Here is an 18,906-nt window from a genome sequence, read left to right as displayed (position 1 = left end):
AAGTGTTGTGACTTTGCAGTATTGTCCATAGAAGATTGTGGATGTGCTGTGAAATAGGACAGTGTAAATTCATATATATACTTTCACATCACTTGTTGATTATGGCTAACTTGTATCTTAAACCATTTTGTAATATCAGGCATATAAAATCGCTTTGGAGAGTTTGGGCCATTGTGAATATGCAATGAAGGCTGGCTTCCACTTGAATCCAAAAGCTATTGAAGCAAGTTTGCAGGTAAGAGCCACTACTCTTTTTTTCCTCCTGAAAATGAATGGTAAAGAATGGTAATTCCTTAAATTTTGGTCTTTTTATTAGCTTTTTATTTACTGTCTCCCTTTCTGCTCATTGATCTACATTTTGTCTTCAAGGGCTGCTGTTGTGAAGCTGAAGCCCAACAAACAGGAAGGAGACAGACTCCACCTCAGCCAATTCAGTGTGAACTCCCCACTGTACCTGTTCAGATAGGATCCCATTTTCTAAAAGGAATATCCTTTAATGAGTCTGCAACAGAAAACCTGAAGCTAAAAACGGTAATGACCCTAAATCTAACCTCTTATACAAATTCAATATTAAATGTTCAGTATTAAATTACAATTTTAAAACCAATTACGCCAAATGAATTCAAAAGGTATTCTTAGAACTAGTGGGAAAATGGATTTCTAAATTTGGGGGGAAGGTGGGAGTGTCATTCAAAAATTATTTGGATATCTTTGAGCATTTTCACTTTTTCGAGGTAAACTTAGCTCCCTGTTCCTGGAAACATTAAAAATGGATTGTGTTTTGAACTGTTATTTACAGTGTCTCATAAGCAGTGCTCTTTTGTATTCTGATTATTATACTAATTTCCATAATTCAGTTTATACAGGTGCATTTTATAACTTAGACCTTTTACAGGTAGCAAATGCTTCCGTTAAGATTGAGAAAGCTTTTCTATTTGACACTACTATGTGTATTTAATTTCCTTGAATGTATCCTTCAGACAAATAAAAATTACAAGATAAGGACATCTGGGAACATTATATTTCCTGTTTGTAACCTCAACATATACATTCAGTAGTAGATGTTTTTTCAAATGTATGTTACTCTGTTTTGAGTAGTGTGTGTAACAAGCTTTTGTGACTTGCAGCACACAATGCTACAACTGATCAAAGAAGCTGGTTGCCATAATGGACTTACACCCCGGGATGACTCTCCTGTTACTGAAGTACTAAATCAGGTTTGCCCTTCTACTTGGCGGGGAGCCTGCAAGACTGCTGTACAGTTATTATTTGGCCAAGCTGGATTGGTAAGTAACCGTGGCTGATAGGGACAGATCAGCCGTAAACAAACTATTTTTAAAGCTATATTTGGACAAGAATACTTCTTCTTTTAAAGCAAAACTGAGATCATTTTGGGCTGATAGAACAAGGTGCTGAGCAATTTGTAGGACTGGGACCATTGTTCTCAGCCCATCAGTTTACAAGTTCACAAAATTAGGTACAACTTAGTAAAATATGAAAAGTATTAAAAGCTTTGTAATTACAGTTGACAGTTTGACCAATAATTTAACAATCAAAACACTTACATAAAACTACGCTACATAAAACTTACATAAAACTACACTACAGTACACTAAAGTTTCTCTTACAGATGTTAAAACATAATTAAAACACTTTGGAAATTGGTTCAGTTTCTTACAGTGGGCTCCTCCATTTCCAGTGTTAGAGATAACTTTACTGGTAGACAAGATGGATTTTAGCAGACCATAGATTCAGAAGTCTTAATTGTAGTTGAAAACTTACACTCTTAACATAAAGACTATTTTGAACACTGATTTTATGAAAAGAAAAGCACTAGAACTTTTAAAATCAAATAGGAAGCTGCAGGTTTTACAACCTGATGTAGATTAGGACACAGGAAATGCAGCTCCCATTTTAATGCATGGTAAAATCAGGAGACTACCACATTTAAAAAAAAAAATCTTATTCTACAACAACTCTGAAAATACTGTTTTTCACCACTGACGTGGGAGCTGGATTTCCTGTTTAATTGCCAGCAGGAGGTCCTCCCCTTCGAATATCAGTAAAATGGCAATTCAAATGGAGACACTTGCACTATTCATCAGTAAGGTATATTTAGGAACTGTTTGGATATTGTTTTAAGATATGTGTGTTTTCTTAAGTAAACATTTTATCTATGGTATAACTAATCACTGCAGTCTTTATTTAATAAAATGCACTTCCGTTTATTCATGACAAGTGTTTCTTTTGGGCTATTGTGAATTTTCAATCTACTGGGCAAGTAAAATGGGAGCAGATTTCCTTTAACAACAATGCAGCAGGAAATGTGTGTGTGGTATGTGTTTTAAAAGTACATCATTGTGCACAAGAGTTTCAATCACCTTCTTTTTAAGCCAGCACTTGGTAACAGAATCAAAATTTGGTCTAACTGTTGGATTATATACTGTCAATGGTCTCTTACTTTGTGTGCAACCTGAACATAAAATGATCAAGAATTGGTGGTTGATTTTAATCTCTGATTTAAAAAAAAAAAAAAAAAAGGGCATTTTGCTACATATCTTGTAAGGTCAGCTACTGCATCTGTTCAGGCAAGTGAAGTAGCTGATTTGTACGTGGCTTTGACTTACCTCCTGTCTTAGTTTATTAAAGCGTTTCTTCTAGTACTGTTGAGTTGATAATTTCTACAGAAATAGTGAAGCTTCATTTGTCATGCTTATCTATTTGAACATCACTTACTTTGGTATTATAAGCATCACATTAAATTGCTTCTACAACTTTGACCGTTAGTAGCACAAATTTAAGATATTCTCCCTTGTTCATATCTTAACTCAAGGGAATATCATCATAACTGTGACATGTAAACAAGATATAAAATGAAATTGACTCTAATCATGGTGTTCTGCTTTCTCTGCTGCTAATATGGCAGCAGCTGTGCTGCTACTATCAATCCTCTGACATAGCAGTTGCTGATAGGAACCTGTGTGGCACAGGTTTCTAACTTTTTAGGGGTAGGTTTCAGAGTAGCAGCTGTGTTAGTCTGTATCCTCAAAAAGAACAAGAGTACTTGAGGCACCTTAGAGACTAACACATTTACTTGCGCATAATGTTCAAATAAATGTGTTAGTCTCTAAGGTGCCACAAGTACTCCTGTTCTTTTTAGGGGTAGAGGAAGGTGTTGGTGGTAGTACAGTAAGATTGTTGGTCTCATTCTGATTGGGTGTTTTTGAGGACAAAATACTTTAAAAACATTAGATTCAAGAGGGGTTAGATCAGGGGTAGAGCTGTTCTCAAGAGGGTTAGGTGGTTTCTTCACCTGGAGGGGAAGGTTGAGACTCAGTAGCAGTGGGAAAACGCGGCTGGTGGAGAGCAGGGCAGCCCTGCTGGCCATTGAAGTGCTGCTATCATGAGAGTTCCATGCTGGCAGCAGGGAGAGTTGTTGGCATAGAACTCCTTTGATTATTGTGCAAACTAAAATGAAATTGTCATTTTTAGGAATAACTTGGGTAAAATCATGAATAACTCTATTCACTGCTGGCATCAATTATCTAATAGCAGAGGCCTTTCATATTCAGAGGCACTAACAAGATGCATAAATAACAGTAAAAAGTGTATGTCTTTCACTCTTGTAAGCCTCATCTTCTTATACTCCTGTCTTACTCTTGGTTTGTCGTTCCTTGTTGTTCCTCCCCCTAAATTACATTGTAATATCTTCAGAGTAAGGATTTGCCATTTTTGTCTGTAGACTGCTTAGCACATCTGTGGTGCTATGTAAAGATAATTCTGCAAAATTAGTTTACATTTGCGTACAATTTTATGTAATGACGACAAATTCTAATCTTTTCCTTTAGAGCATTCTCTGGGTGGGGTGAGGGAGGAAGCACCTGTAAAACAAGAACAATAGATGTCCGATGAACAGGAAGCCATTTCCTAAGTAACCACCAGGCTGGGTGTGAGAAACGCGTTCACTGTATTTTGAATTTATTTTGTTCAGAAGTCAGATAAATGAAGCAGGAATAGATATAGCACACCCTTCATTTTACTGTTTTTAGAAACTAATGTATCTGTATTGGCTGAGATTTATGAGTTAACTTGCTACCTAAGTGCCAAATAAAACATTGTAGGACAATCTCATGAAGATTTCGTTTACTCTATGCCGCACATATTTTGGCTATGCATCTTGTTAGAGAAAGATTAGAAAGTGAAATGAAGTATGACTCATAAATTGCTTAATTATTCTGGGTTTTACTGGCTTACTATGTCAGATAACAAAAAAGGAGCAGTTACTCAAGGTCAGGGGTCGGCAACCTTTCAGAAGTGATGTGCCGAGCCTTCATTTATTCACTCTAATTTAAGGTTTCGCGTGCCAGTAATACATTTTAACGTTTTTAGAAGATCTCTTTCTATAAGTCTATAATATATAACTAAACTATTGTTGTATGTAAAGTAAATAAGGTTTTTTTTTAAAAAGTTTAAGGAGCTTCATTTAAATTAAATTAAAATGCAGAGCCTCCCAGACCGGTAGCCAGGCAGCGTGAGTGCCACTGCAAATCAGCTTGCATGCCGCCTTCGGCACGTGTGCCATAGGTTGCCTACCCCTGCTCTAGTTATTCAATATTTGTCTTAATTTGTAGATTAAGAACCTGATCTTCACATTTAAGTCAACTGAAGTTGTGACTATTCAACACTTATGAAAATCATATTCTAAATTTTCAAAACTACATTCAAATGTTCTGACGTTCACCAAAGTTTATTCTGCTACACTCGGTTGAACTTAGCCCATTGTGCTTGATAATTCAGGGGTCTTTGCATATTCACTGGTACGCTCCAGCTCTGCTTTGTGCTGCTCCAGTAACGCAAAGCAACTGGAAACCCATTTTGACTGACCAGGCCTGCTGTATTGTAAAGATACTAACATTGATTTTTATTGTTAACATAAGGGTATGTCTACACTTAAACCATTACAGTGGTACAGCTGCAGCGCACCAGTTGCACTGTGTAGCGCTTCAATGTAGACATTATCTGCACCAACGCAAGGGGTTCTCCATTGGCATAGGTAATAATCCACTTCCCCAAGAGACAGTAGCTACTTTGATGGAATAATTCTTCTGTCAACCTAGCACTGTATACACCTGGAATTAGGTTGGGCTAGGTCGGATTTTTTACACTTTTGAGAGACGTAGCTATGCTGATGTAATTTCCTAGTGCAGACCAGCACTCAAAGTGTTTCTAATGTTAATTTTTCAAAGGGAAAAATCAAAAGATTAGGAGCACAGCACTGCTTTTCCTACAGAATCATCTCCTGCATTTGTTTACACATGAGCAGTGGCTGATTTGTTTGTGGCATTGCCTGACCTCCAGTCTCTTATCAAAACATTTATGTTAGTACTGTTGAGTTGATACTTCTGCAGTAATGTTGAAGTTTCATTTTGTGAATGCTTTTTTATGTGATTTGTCATGCACTTTGGTATTAAGAATCATATTTAATGACAGCCCGTTTTTTTAATAGCACTAGCACATGGATTTAAGATGTTTTCTTTTTAGTTTGTCAGGAAAAAATAATCACAACTATGACTTTTCTTAATTGGATGTCATATAAGGTAGAGATAAAATGAAACTAATTATAATCAAGGTAATTTTGTGCTAGCACTTCTCCCTGCTGTTAGCACAGTGTTCCTGTAACAGCAACATCCTAGCTTCTAGTAATTTCTAAACCCTAGATATCATAACCTTGGCCAAATGTTGAGAATTTTTCTTTTTGTTTGTAAGTTGGGTCTGAGTGAAGCAAGATTCGCTCCTGAATTACACACATCTGAGTTACAGATGGTATCTGTCCCTTGAATACTAGGATTAAATCATTCATAAATCTTTTCTTTCTTATCCTATAATACTCATAGCTACAGGTGCGGCATAAATCAATACATCTGCAGAATAAAATTCAAGTTTCATAAATACTCTGAAACCTAAACAAAGTAATAGAATGGCATTGTCATTTAAAAAAAAAAAGGTGTATGGAAGCTTGTACATAGGCCAAACACTAATCATAATGGCCTCTTTTTAAAAATAAAAAAAAAGACTCAGACTGTTTACAAGTAGGGATGAATGGACTGAGGCGACTATCCAGGGGAATGCAGTAATATGCTCAACGATGGAACATCTAAAGGGTGGGTAATGGCAGTGCAGTTATGCTTGCTGCAATTTTAGTAGGTTTGACACCATAGGAAGGAACATAGAATCTCAACAGACTTCAGGCCCCTCCATTTCAAATGCTTCACTTGACACATTTCTCCATCACCACTAGTTGACGCCAGCCTACCAGATAATAGCAGAACCAGTGGAGGGTGACTGTGGACATGCCACTAAAATCCCTTAAGGCTTCTCTGCACAGGAGGACTTGGCCATTTCAAGGTTAAATGGTACAACTAATCTGTTAGTCACTGACATGCGGTCAGATGGTGACTCAAATGTTGCTGGGAATCTCAGCACAACCAAAATAAGCTATTAGAAATTACCAAAATGGCCTGTGGATGAAGACTGGACCTCAAATGAAAACATGAATCAAATGTGGAACCTACTAAAAAATATAATTATTGAGGCTGATGCGAACCCATCCTTCTCAGTCAGTTTCCCTAATAAGGGAAGGTTCAAGACAGACTGGTAATTTCCAAACCCTCCAGCTTCAGAAACAATGTCTTATGGAGGGTTTGGAAATTATCTTATTTACCAATGTCTTATCCAAACTCAACACATTGGATAGTCATCTCCCTCTTCTTACTAAGGAAGGCATTAATAATGACACACAATTCAGCATGGGCAGAGGCAGGGACTGTGTATGTAGGATCTTAGAACCCAGAAAACCATGGAATTGCAAGTTAATCTAGAGTTGCAGACTAAAATAAAATTGATCTCTTTCACCTCAGGCATCCCAATTAAGTATCAGTTTTATCCAAAAGAGTTGACCAAAAAGATGCTTTTGGGGCTTTGAGGTAGTGGCAGCTTGGGAGAATTAGTATTCCTTGCCTCCAAGTGTGACAACCATTGTGGTGCCTGTGTGAAGTGCAGTAGCTGATACTGCATGGGTGATGCATAACTACAGGATGTAGCTGAGGATAAAATTATGCCTCTGCTGTTTATTTAAATGCTTGATTTGAGAAATTATACTACTTTTTCTGTTTTGATATATTAAAATGGAAATCAGATTGCAATTATATTTTGCTGCAGTTCTGTGTGTTTTGTCCGTTTTCATTACCTTTTGAACTTCAGGTGGTAAAACAACTTAACCGTATTCTTAAAAGAACTAAATATTGTTGCTTTATTTGCTTAGGTGGTTGTGGACACAGCGCAGATTGAAAATAAAGAAGCATATGCTCCTCAAATTAGTTTAGAAGGATCCAGAATTGTGGTGCAAGTCCCATCAACTTGGTAAATAAATATTGTATATCAGATAACACTAGTAGGCATGATTTTATTTTTTTATATAGGAAAACTGATGTTGTGATAGGCTCTTCCAATCTGGAACTGAGGTGTGGCACTCCTGTTGTAAGATTCACTGACAGGTGCGCCTAGAATTTCTTTGCATGTTCTTCTCTGTTAGCTCCTAGTATTTGCACTGTTTCTTCAGGAGGCAATAGAAGTGGAGGCAATGCTGTCAGACAAGAATACTGAAGAGGCTTTTTTAAAAGAAGAAAGGATGGTAATAGTTAAACAGATGAAAGGCAAACAAATCCTTCCCTATTGTACTCTTCTGTGGCAGACCTTCAGTGTATGAACTCTTTCTCTGAGGTGGCATGTCTCTCAGGAAGTCTGGGAGGTAAGAGGACCTCCTCAAGTATCTTGGTAGCAGGTGAGGGACTCTAGCACCTCACTGAACCTTTCCAGAAAGTTGGTGTGGGGCCTTCAGTAGTGTAGACTATGGAGCTAAATGAATTCATTTTTCTAATTGCCAGGATTGACCAAATATTGGCATCCTTTTGAAACAACAAGCATATTTTCAGATCCTTTTTGTTGCAGCGCTTCCAGTATTATGGACGACTTCAGTTTATGGTAAGTGATGAGTCTGAGCCTTTAGTGGAGACAGCCTGCAACTACTAGTATATATGGCATTTCCTCAAGTATAAATGGCCTAGTCACTTTCTGCAGAGAAAGGTGAATTCTTCTTTAATTCCTCCAGATTATAAACTGGCACTCTGGATATTGGAATGCTGTTTAAATTGCTCTGTTTTTTTAAAACAACTAAAAAGAAATTGCAAACTACTTGAACCACAACTGAAAATCTTTGGAGGGGCTCCCCCTACTGACAAACATTAATAGAGCCCTGTCTATTCACAATAGGTGCTATTTAAATATTTGACCAAATCCAGATGTTAGTGTATCACATTTTAGTCAATCACATAAATGCTGTTGGCTCCCTACTGGTGGGAGATAAGACTCTAGAAGTGGACTGCTCACTGGGTATGGGCAATGGCTGCTTCTCTCTCCTGGTTAAAGGCAATGGTTACTTCTAAAGACTCTTTGAATAAGTAGTTGGTTGGAATTCTTCGTGGATCAGCTAACCATTTCCTTGTGTACCTTTTATGGTGCTTGATTCCTCCAAGTGAAAGAAAGCATTCTCTCATTCCAGGTCTGCTGCAAATACCTTGGATTTAATGAAGTTGGTAGCTGTCTTTCTTCATGTTGTGGTTCAGGTTTCTGACCACCTAATTGTAGAATGTTCCGCTTAGTGGTAGCAAGGCAAGCCTGTTTATTTTCAGGTCACCTAGTACATCTGAACTGTAACTGTTTATTCCTTACCCCTAAGGGTGCAAGTATGTTTAGGGCGGTCTTAGATCATGATGTTAAGTATTCCAGACCATAAAGAGTCTCTGCATCCTCACTAAAAGCCTGGCCTTAGATCTCTTCAATATCCCAATTGTACTTCTAGGGCAATGCAAATTATCCTTTCTCCTCCACAGAAGATTCATTTTAGATACCAAAGTAACCATTCCTTTATCCCATCTACAGGTAATAGGAGAGGCTTTTCTGAAACTAAATCTACTAAATTGAGTTTAATTGCTCTTCCTGGGGTGCATCTGATAAAGGGCTCGACCCTGATTGAGGCTCACTAGGCAGATATAAGGCTGTTAGTTTCCTGATCTCACTTGGAGAGGTACTAAATAAAATTCTTTAACTTTCTTTCTATACAAAAATTCTGTCCCCTAATTACTGTAAAAAAGAAGCAGTGTTCTCCACTGGTATCCCATTTCAAGTGACGAGAGTTCTAATTCAGTTCTGTGGCGGGAGAACTAGCCAGGTTTTGGCAATTCTGTGCTTTGGTGGCTCAGTGAAATCTTTGTTAGTAAGTTAGACTTGGAGTCAATGGGGGGTAATCATTCAGCCATCAGTTCCAGGAATTCCTCGTATCAGTGGACCTTCAATTATTTAATGATAAATTAGTGTTATCAAAAATATCTAGGGTTTGCCCTGAACGACATCTGAAGTATTAGGCCCTACTTTTTGAACTAGCGAATGCTCTGTAGCTCTTCCCTAAAATGAAAGATAGACCCAGTGCATCAGTTCTTCCTACCTCTTGATCTGGGCCTCAGGGGTGCCATTTGCAGTGGGGGAACCCCCCCTCCCCCCCGAGCTTCGTACCACATTTTGTAGCAGGAGGGAAGATGCTGTCCTTCCTCCCCCTGCTCTGCAGCCATCTGGAGCCCCTGGGCTGCCCCTGCTTCCTGCCATGGAGCCGCCACTGTCCGACCTACTTGGGACTTGGATCCTGCCTCCTGATCTGCTGTGCAGAGCCAGGTGGGGCTGATCTCAGGGTGTCCCCCTTCCTCTGCCCATTGTATACCTGGGCGGGCAAAGTCCCCCTGGATCTGCCCCACTGTGCCAACTAGGGACTGAGTGCAGGGCTGGCCCCACAGCAGCAGCAGCACCCCCTTGGACACAGCCCCTCCCTGCACCCTAAGCAATATCCCTCCCAGCACACAGCCTTAGCTACCCCCCATGCCTGCACCTTGAGCAGTTTTCAAACCTTTTTTAGAGAGCCCCTCCCTTTGAGTTATTTTTGGTTGCAGCCCCCACCCCGTTATCTTAAAAACAAACAAACACACAAAAATCACAAACCAAAAACAAACATAATGTTTTTAGGTGCCTAAGTAGCCTCTGTAATCATGGTTAAAGTTGCCCTCCTCCCCAATTGGAAATGGTGCCCTTGCTGGACCTACCTGTTGTTCAAACTAGCTGAAGGGGTAATCAACTTGATATCGATCTCTTCTATTAAGATTAGTAATGGAGCTGGATAGAAGTTCCGCATCTCACACTCAGAATTGAGACCAACTATGTGTTCAGAAGGTGGGAATGAATGCCTAGCCTGATTTGCATAGCAAATCCTTTCGGTCATTGCCCTGGTAGCTAGTCAGGGAGGGCCTGCATGTGACGGGTCTCTGTGCCTGGATGTAGTTTCATGGGTTTAATTGCAGAAAACTACAACTAGCTCTGATACAAAACAAGGCGTGCCTCTCAGATAATCTGCAGTAATTTAGCATGACAGATTTGGATCCTGACTTCAATGGCAGCTAAACAGGTTACATCTCTTAACCAGAGGTCTACGAGAACTGTATCGGGTATGAAACATCCCCAACCCCTTCAGCTGGAGGCCTTTGAGGGATATCAGATGGCACAAGGCAAGGAGTAAATAATGAAAAATACTGTGCACTGTGTTCTGTAACTGAGAGCCATAAGACTTGCTGTGCATTGTTTTCTGCTCAAGCAGTCCTAGTACCAACAAACTCCTCTTCAGTCCCTTATGAAAAAACAGTATGGAAACTAATAAACCAAACATGGAAGCCACTTCACCTGCAAGTTTTTAACTTTCTAGAAGGTTGAGCTGAGAGCTATCTTGCCTTATATGCCAACCAAAACATCAGTCAAATACTGCCAGACTTACAGAGACCTTCACTCATATAGTCAAAACGCCTTCTTTTTCAGGTAGAACAGAGGTTATTTCTTCACCTTTCTTGATGCACAGATGCAATGCTGTTGTGGTCTGTAACAGCCCTCTGTGGATAATCCCTTTCCTAATGCCATGACATACTTAAGCATGGACCTGTTACTGATTATGAGCTAATGACTGAGTGACCTGAAAGGGTGAATGTAGTTCAGAAATGGCTAGTTAGGAAGTTCTATACTCTTAAATTGTTCCTTTTGCAATGTCTAGAAAAAATGCTCCGGCTGTCCTCAATAAGAATACATTTCTCCACACCTGTTCCTGAGCTTGTGTTTTATTTTTTCCCATTAGGAGCTGAATAGACATCTCTTGCTGTAACTTGTGTTAGGGTTCAAGCGTCTACCCTGAGTAGTTTCCGTGGCAGAACTGAAGATTTTTCATTGGGGTCATCCATTGATAATTTTATATTTTAAAGTTGTCTCTCCAGATCTCCAGTTAAACTCACCTTTCCCTGCAAAATGGCTGAGGACTTAGCTAATGAGTTTACTGTGTAAACCCCCTCAGAAGCCTATAAGTCAAATTCCTTATTCTATCTGTATTAATATAATATTTTTTTAAATTGCCATAATCTCTGCAGGGAAGATGGAACTCTCAGGAGAGAGTGACTATTTTTGCACAAGGGTGTGTGTGTGTGTGAATTAACTTTTCACCCTATTCGGTCACCTGCATCCATTTGAGCCAAAAAGTAGTTCTTTCTCAGTCCTGCATTAGAGAACCCTTGCCATTAAAGGTGTGAAAAGGTGGTTGTTTTTTTTAAGTTAGAGGGGGATGTGAGTTTTTTGTCTTTTCAGAGTGTAGTAAAGTACTTGGGGAGCTTCTCGAATCACTTTTTCCAAGTGATTTAATCTGTCTTGCACTGGCTGAACATGGAGTCTGTTTTCACTCATGTCAGGCTGGCTCACCTCTTCCTGGACTGAAATTGCAGAAGCTTCAGCAGAAGACGCTGAGGTAGCCACTTGGTCTGTTGTTTTGTGTAAACGTTTCAAGTTGGGCACTCTTGCTTCTGTTGACACTATTTCCATTGTTCTCAAAGCAGTTTGTTCTTGATATTCTTGTCTTTTTATTAAGGATGTGTGATTGCTATAGAGATCCTATCAGTTCCAGAGTGGTGGACTGTAAAATTCAAGAGACAGGATATTTTTACTGTTAGTAACGGTTCTGCATCTCAGTTCTACCAGTACTGAATGACCCATCTGAGAAGGTTATGTCATATGTGTCCAGTGCAGAGACTTCTGTTGTTATTTCAGCATTGAACATTGCCTTACTGGTACAAGTGGCTTTATTTGGGAGATAACAGGAAGTTCTGTAAGGGGAGATGCTGAGAATTCTGAGTCCTTATTTGGTCTCTGCTGCCTGTCATTCTTACAGCATGAGTGCAACCCATCCATTCCAGTTTGTGAATTTCATCATCAGTACTTGGTAGCAATTCTCTGTTCTTACCCAAAAGCAGAGTGATTTTGGTTGCTCTATATTAAGTGGTAGTAGCTAAGCTATCCATGAACGCTACCTGATTTGTTTCACAAATGCATAACTAAGTTTTAGCATAATTAAGTGGCATTTTGTTGCTTTTCCAACATATTAAACATTTGTGATTGGAATAGTCCAAGAATAACATTTTAAAAAACTCAATATTTATAGGTGTCTGAAGGAAGATCCAGCAACAATGTCTTTACTGCAGAGGAGTCTGGATCCAGAGAAGACTTTGGGACTGGTAGATGTGCTCTATACTGCTGTGTTTGACATAAACAGGTGGAAGGAAGGAAGGTACATCTCACATTTTCCTCATGCTCTACTTTTCCAGTTTAAAAGAAGTCAGAATTATTTGGAGGTCTGTAAGATGACTCAATACAATTGCAAAAATTGTTAGTGTCTGTTCTTGGGGGGAAGGAAGGCAGAGAATTGGTGCATATATCAGACTAAGCAGTAAGACGTTTGCAAAGCTTAGGTAGCCTGTAGGTAGATGAAAAGGTGCTGTAGATTCTTTTAAATTTGGAACAAAAATTACACAGTCTGCTGGTCTATTGCACAGGCATGGGTGTGTTTGTCAGATTTTTGAGCCTTATTAAAATACATTCAGAAAAATAAAACATTAATACCCCAAAACTTCAAGTCAACGAGACTAATCAATACCAATGTAGCTGTTTAGTTAATATCACTGTCAAATAAGAAAATAATTGACTAGTCAGATTGACTTTAACCAAGATTTGTCTGAAGAGCTCTATTTTGTATGTTTCCCCCATCCATTACCCAATTATTCAGTTCCCCTAAAATACACAAAGTGTGGACTTGTTAAGACATAGTTTTGTGTGTTGTATTAGGCTAGTGTATTGGTTGGCTTGAAATAGATGTTTTTTGTTGAAACAGGGAGCAAGCTTTGCCTTGTATTCAGATCCAGTTACAGCGTGAGATCTGTGACTTCGGGAATCAAGTTGACATGCCATCTGGAAATGGAAGCAAGTCATCGGGAGGCCTGCAAAAGACTTTCTCAAAACTGACTTCACGGTTTACAAAGAAAACTTCCTGCACCAGTTCAAGTAACAGTGGAAGTTACTCTATCCCCAGTACGCCTTCCAAAAATGTCTTCATAGGTAACAACGCAGAGGAGAAAACTAAAATGCCCAGTAACATAGACACACGGTTACAAAGTATTTTGAACATTGGTAATTTCCCTAGGACTATAGATCCATTACAGCCAACTCAGAGCACAAGTAACCAAATAGTCAATGGATTTCTTGTTGAAAGGTGTGATAATTTCTTCAAAGCAGATAATGGCAAGGATGATAAAGGTATGAATTTACCAACTGACCAGGAAATGCAGGAGGTTATAGATTTCTTGTCTGGTTTTAATATGGGCAAATCCCAGCAGACTTCTCCATTGGTGAAAAGAAGGAACTCTGTTGCATCTTCTACAGCAACAGAACAAAAATCGGGAGCAGTGCAACAGCAACCACAGTCTATGTCTCACGCATCTCTGCATCCTTCTCAGCAAGGGTTGTCACAGCAACAGCAGTCACAAAAGCAGCAGCAGCAGCAAATGCAGTATTATCAACATCTTCTTCAACCAATTGGAGCGCAGCAACAGCGTGTATCCAGCAAATGGGTGAATAATTCTTCACAGCAGTCAGCACAAGCAGTTGGGGCTGGATTGTCTCATATTAGTCAGTGGAACAATCCTGGCTTCTCAGATCTGAGCTCTGATTTGTATAGCTTGGGTCTTGTGAGCAGCTATATGGACAGTATGGTGTCTGAGATGTTAGGACAGAAACCACAAGGACCTAGAAACAACACATGGCCGAACCGTGACCAGAATGATGGAGTCTTTGGGATGCTGGGAGAAATTCTGCCTTTTGATCCTGCAGGTGTGTGTCCTTTTTTCTTCAAATAACTACATTTTATTTATACTTTTTACAAAGTAAAGAATATTGTTAAATGTTGGTAGTAATGGTAACAGTGCTTTGATCCCAAGTGTTTTACAAAGGTCAGTGGGCATTAACATCTGTGCACTTTTATTTTTAACAGTTGAGTGAATTGAGGAACAGAGAGGTTAAGGCCCCGATTTTTAAAGCTATTTAGTGCTGCACTCAGGGACACAACATCTAGCTGATTTAGGAGCCTAAATCAAATTTTAAAAGGATTTAGGCACTTCATCTAAATTCCATCTACTGACAGTGGAGTTTAGACTCATAAGTGCCTAAATCAGTTTTGAAAAGATAGGAGATATAGGCTCCTAAATCAGTTACGTGTTGTGATCCTGAGCGCAGCAACGCCTAAATAGCTTTAACAATCTGGGCCTAAGTGACACCTTGCAAGTCATTGGCAAAGGTGGGAGTAAAACCTCAGTTTCTAGCCCTAATTTCAAGTGTTTCTGAAACTTTTTCATAACATGGACCACATCACAATACAAAAAAGGATCCTTCATAATTATCTTCATACTCACAACACATCTAATATCAAAAAGTTTCTGCTGTGCAGAAATTATGCAGTTATTAAAACTGCTTGGAGAGACAGTAGTTGGACTGGCAGAGGAGTCTCTTCCCCCAACCATGAGATTGTGTCTCAATTCATGTGCACCTGAGGGAGATAGAGACTTTTTAGCAACCAACTCACTTGTTTCCTATTTGTATGTGGCTACTTTGTTTACTCATCTAGCTTTGCTGCTTACAGTGAGACCTACCTATTGTGCTTACTCCAAAGGCAGTCAGCACCATTTGTTAAATTCCAAAAGAGTAGTGCTCTGACTAGGTTTATTAATGCTAAGAAAGAAAAAAAAAATATTCAGTGTAAGATAAGTATTTCTTTTAGTACTAAAATGAGAGGAGAAGTTATTAGCTGTGCCCAGAGGCCTTTTTCTTTACAAACAAAAAAAACCCAAACAAATTTGGGGTCCCAATTACAGGGATGCTGTTAAGGTAAAATTGACCCAGAATTTAGATTTCAGGTTAAAAAAAAGACTGTCCAATGGAAATGTTCCAATGAACTTTAAAACAAAACCCACAACGTGTCATTTGCACCGCTTGTAGCATTTGCATTACTGGACTGAGAACATGAATGCAAAACAAACCTTATTTTTTTCCTCCCTGCTGAAAGGAATGTGGAAAGTAATTAAGCAGAGTGAATATTTTCATTTACTGTTTTAATAAATTGTTACGTAGGTAAAGAGATGGTTTTATATATGTCTTGGCCTTTAAAAAACTTAATAAGTTGACCTTTTTACAATGGAAAAATCAGCTCCTCCTTCACTCGAGTGCCATATTCTGAGCAGAGTGGTAGGAATCCTTAACTCAGGCTTTGCTTAGTACAGTAAGTAAAGGAGAAACTAATTTTTGAAATTGTTTTAAAATAATGTGCTTAGAACTTAATGTGCTTAGAGCTTAATGTGCTATAGCTAGATTTTAGTATATTTTGACCCAGTCCCACATGACATTCTCATAAACAAACTAGGGAAATGTGATCTAGATGAAATTACTATAAGGTGGATGCTCAACTGGTTGAAAGACCATACTCAGAGTAGTTATCAATGATTCACTGTCCGACTGGGAGGACATATCTAGTGGGGTCCTACAGAGGTCTGTCCTGGGGCTGGTACTATTCAATGTATTAATGACTTGGATAATGGAGTGGAGAGTATGCTTATAACATTTGTAGATGACAATGCAAGCACTTTGGAGGACAGAATGCTGCAAAAAAGGCTAATATTTTAGGATGTATTAACAGGAGTGGCGTAGGTAAAACACAGGAGGTAATTGTTCTGCTCTACTCAGCACTGATGAGGCCTCAGCTGGAGTATTATGTCCAGTTTTGGGTACCACTTGTTAAGAAAGATGTGGATAAATTGGAGAGAGTTCAGGGGAGAGCAGCAAAATGATAAAAGGTTTAGAAAACCTGAGCTATGAGGAAGGGTTTAAAAAAAAAGTGAGTTTTTGTTAAAAGTTGAGGAAAGAAGACTGAGGAGGGACTGATAAGTCTTTGAACAAATCAAGGGCTGTTCTAAAGGGGACAGTGCTCAGTTGTTCTCCTTGTCCACTGAGAGTAGGACAAGAAGTAATCAACTTTATTTGCACCAGTGGAGATTTAGGTTAGATATTAGGGAAAACTTTCTAACTAAGAATAGTTAAGCCCTGGAATAGGCTTCCAAGGGAGGTTGTGGAATCCCTTACAACTCCCACACAATTCCTTTTTGGGTCAGGACCCCTACAGTTACAACACTGTGACATTTCAGATTTAAAGGGCTAAAATGAAATTTACGATTTTTAAAATCCTATGACCATGAAATTGAACAAAATGGACTGTGACTTTGGTAGGGCCCTGACTATATTCCATAAGGATAAGGGTTGGTTTTTTTTTTTTTTTTTTTTTTTTTGCATCTACATCCCAAATTCACCTCTCCCCTTACTCCCCCCCCCCCCCATCAGTGTGGCGAAAGCTCATTCCACTAGAGCACAAGCAATGAGTAAGGCATCACTTCAGAAGGTGCCCCTCCTTGATATCTGTGAAGCAGCCATGTGGGGCTCCAGTCACACATTTGTGAGACATTATGTCTTGGTGCAGGACTCCTCCATTGATGCCTCCTTTGGGTGGGGGTTTTCCACTTAGCTCTGCCTTCTACATCCTCACACCTTCCTTCTACTTAAGTACTACTTGTCAGTCACCCACAGTGGAATCCAATAGGGACCATCGGTTGAAGAAGAGGGGGAAGTTACTGACCTGTAACTTGAGGTTCTTCCAGATGTGTGGTTCCTGTCAGTATTCCACTATCTGCTCTCCTTCCCCTCTGCTTCAAATATTATCTGATTTGTGGTAGAGAAGGAACTGGAGAGATGGTCCCACAGCCTTTATCCCTTCAGACAGAGGCACAAGGTGAGCCAGGGTGCACGCGCAGACCAATGGACACTATTTTCAAATTCTCTGGCTCATGGTGCACATGCATAACCCACAGTGGAATACAAAGAGGGACCACATCTTGAGGGACCTCCAGTTACAGGTCAGTAACTTCCCCTTTTCCCCTTATTCAGCATATGGAGATACTGTGTACCTCTTTGTCAATACGTATTTTTTTTCAGTTATCTAGTTATTTAGTACTAAATTATTGTTTCACGGAGAGTTATCAACTGTGTTGATGGGTATTCATTGTTAGGTTTTTTTTGGTGGGATAGACAGTCTAGTGAAAGGATTAAATGAAGGGATAATTACTGTAGAAATAGCTGACTATGTCAGCAACTGACTCTCAGATTTCTTTTTGTATATTCAGTTGGCTCTGATCCAGAGTTTGCCCGCTATGTAGCCGGGGTCAGCCAGGCTATGCAACAAAAAAGGCAAGCACAGCACATCCGTCGCCCAAGCAACACACGTAGCAACTGGCCTCTTCCTGATGATCCTCACAGAACCTGGCCTTTTCCGGAGTATTTCACAGAAGGGTAAGTGAGACCATAGCGTCCCCCTATACATTATGTTCTATCCACTCTATGTTCAGGTTGAACATAGTGGAGAAATGCTGTAAATAACTAGGTGTTTCCTGATAGCTATGTTAACTGCCATTGCTTCACTGGACTATGCTGTAATATTTTTCTAAAAATTACATAATTTTCAAGGGTAGTAGGTTTGACCATTTTCTGCCTTGTTGATATTGAAGTGGTAACATTGGCTTGAAATGTCCTTTAAACAAATATTTTAGTGCAGTTGAATTTATACAGTGTATTTTTAATCTTAACATAAGAAGTGACAGGTTTATAATAAAGCTTAATTCAAAATGAGTTTATTTTAATGTCTTAAAGGCCAAGGATATTTATGATCAGGAATGATGCTATGAAGCCACTTGGTATGTCAGGGGATTGAATTGAGCTTCCTAGACGTTATCAACTGGATGCTGCTACTGTGGAGCAGCAAGAGCTGCTTAATCAACAAATGTGGATTCAGTCTTCAGTATATGTAGTGAGAGGCTTGCTACATTCTCTAGTTCAGTGGTTCTCAACCTTTTCCATGCTGTGGCCAAGGGGTTCTCCCACTAGGAGTTGGGAGCCCTCAGCAGGTCACGAGGTTATTACATGGGGGGGGGTTGCAAGCTGCCAGCCTCCACCCCGAACCCTGCTTTGCCTCCAGCATTTATAGTGGTATTTAACAAGTGTTTTTAATTTATAAGTGGGGGTCACACTCAGAGGCTTGCTGTATGGAAGGGGTCACCAGTACAAAAGTTTGAGAACTACTGCTGTGGCCTCATGTTACAACACAAAAAAGTTTCAGGATCCTCTTCCCGTTTGTCCACCAAGGGAGAGTGGTTGTTTGTGACCCGCCTTGTACACCAGTTTGCAGCCTCCAGGTAGAACTCCCATGCTCATCTAATTCTGAAATAAATGTCTGAACCCTTTTGGAAATTCTTAGACCAAGTATCATTTGGATCTTCTGCCTGAGTGAGAGGTTATGGT

At 39.4% G+C, this 18,906-nt stretch overlaps 1 protein-coding gene across 9 annotated transcripts in view; it reads left to right on the top strand.

The window, feature by feature from the left end:
• The window catches only part of GARRE1 (granule associated Rac and RHOG effector 1), a 95,312-nt gene that overhangs the window by 67,088 nt on the left and 9,318 nt on the right, over positions 1 to 18,906 (top strand). For all 9 annotated transcript variants that reach the window (XM_039502960.1, XM_039502962.1, XM_039502959.1 and 6 more), the window contains 7 exons: positions 140 to 235; positions 370 to 531; positions 1,128 to 1,286; positions 7,322 to 7,419; positions 12,626 to 12,751; positions 13,352 to 14,346; positions 17,736 to 17,901. In XM_039502960.1, the coding sequence (XP_039358894.1) occupies positions 140 to 235; positions 370 to 531; positions 1,128 to 1,286; positions 7,322 to 7,419; positions 12,626 to 12,751; positions 13,352 to 14,346; positions 17,736 to 17,901 (1,802 nt within the window). The remainder of the gene's footprint in view (positions 1 to 139; positions 236 to 369; positions 532 to 1,127; positions 1,287 to 7,321; positions 7,420 to 12,625; positions 12,752 to 13,351; positions 14,347 to 17,735; positions 17,902 to 18,906) is intronic.

The sequence above is a fragment of the Mauremys reevesii genome, linkage group 16, assembly GCF_016161935.1.
Source record: "Mauremys reevesii isolate NIE-2019 linkage group 16, ASM1616193v1, whole genome shotgun sequence".
Lineage (NCBI taxonomy): Eukaryota > Metazoa > Chordata > Testudines > Geoemydidae > Mauremys > Mauremys reevesii.
The sequence above is the reverse complement of the archived record's forward strand: the minus strand, read 5'-3'. Positions and strand labels throughout refer to the sequence as shown.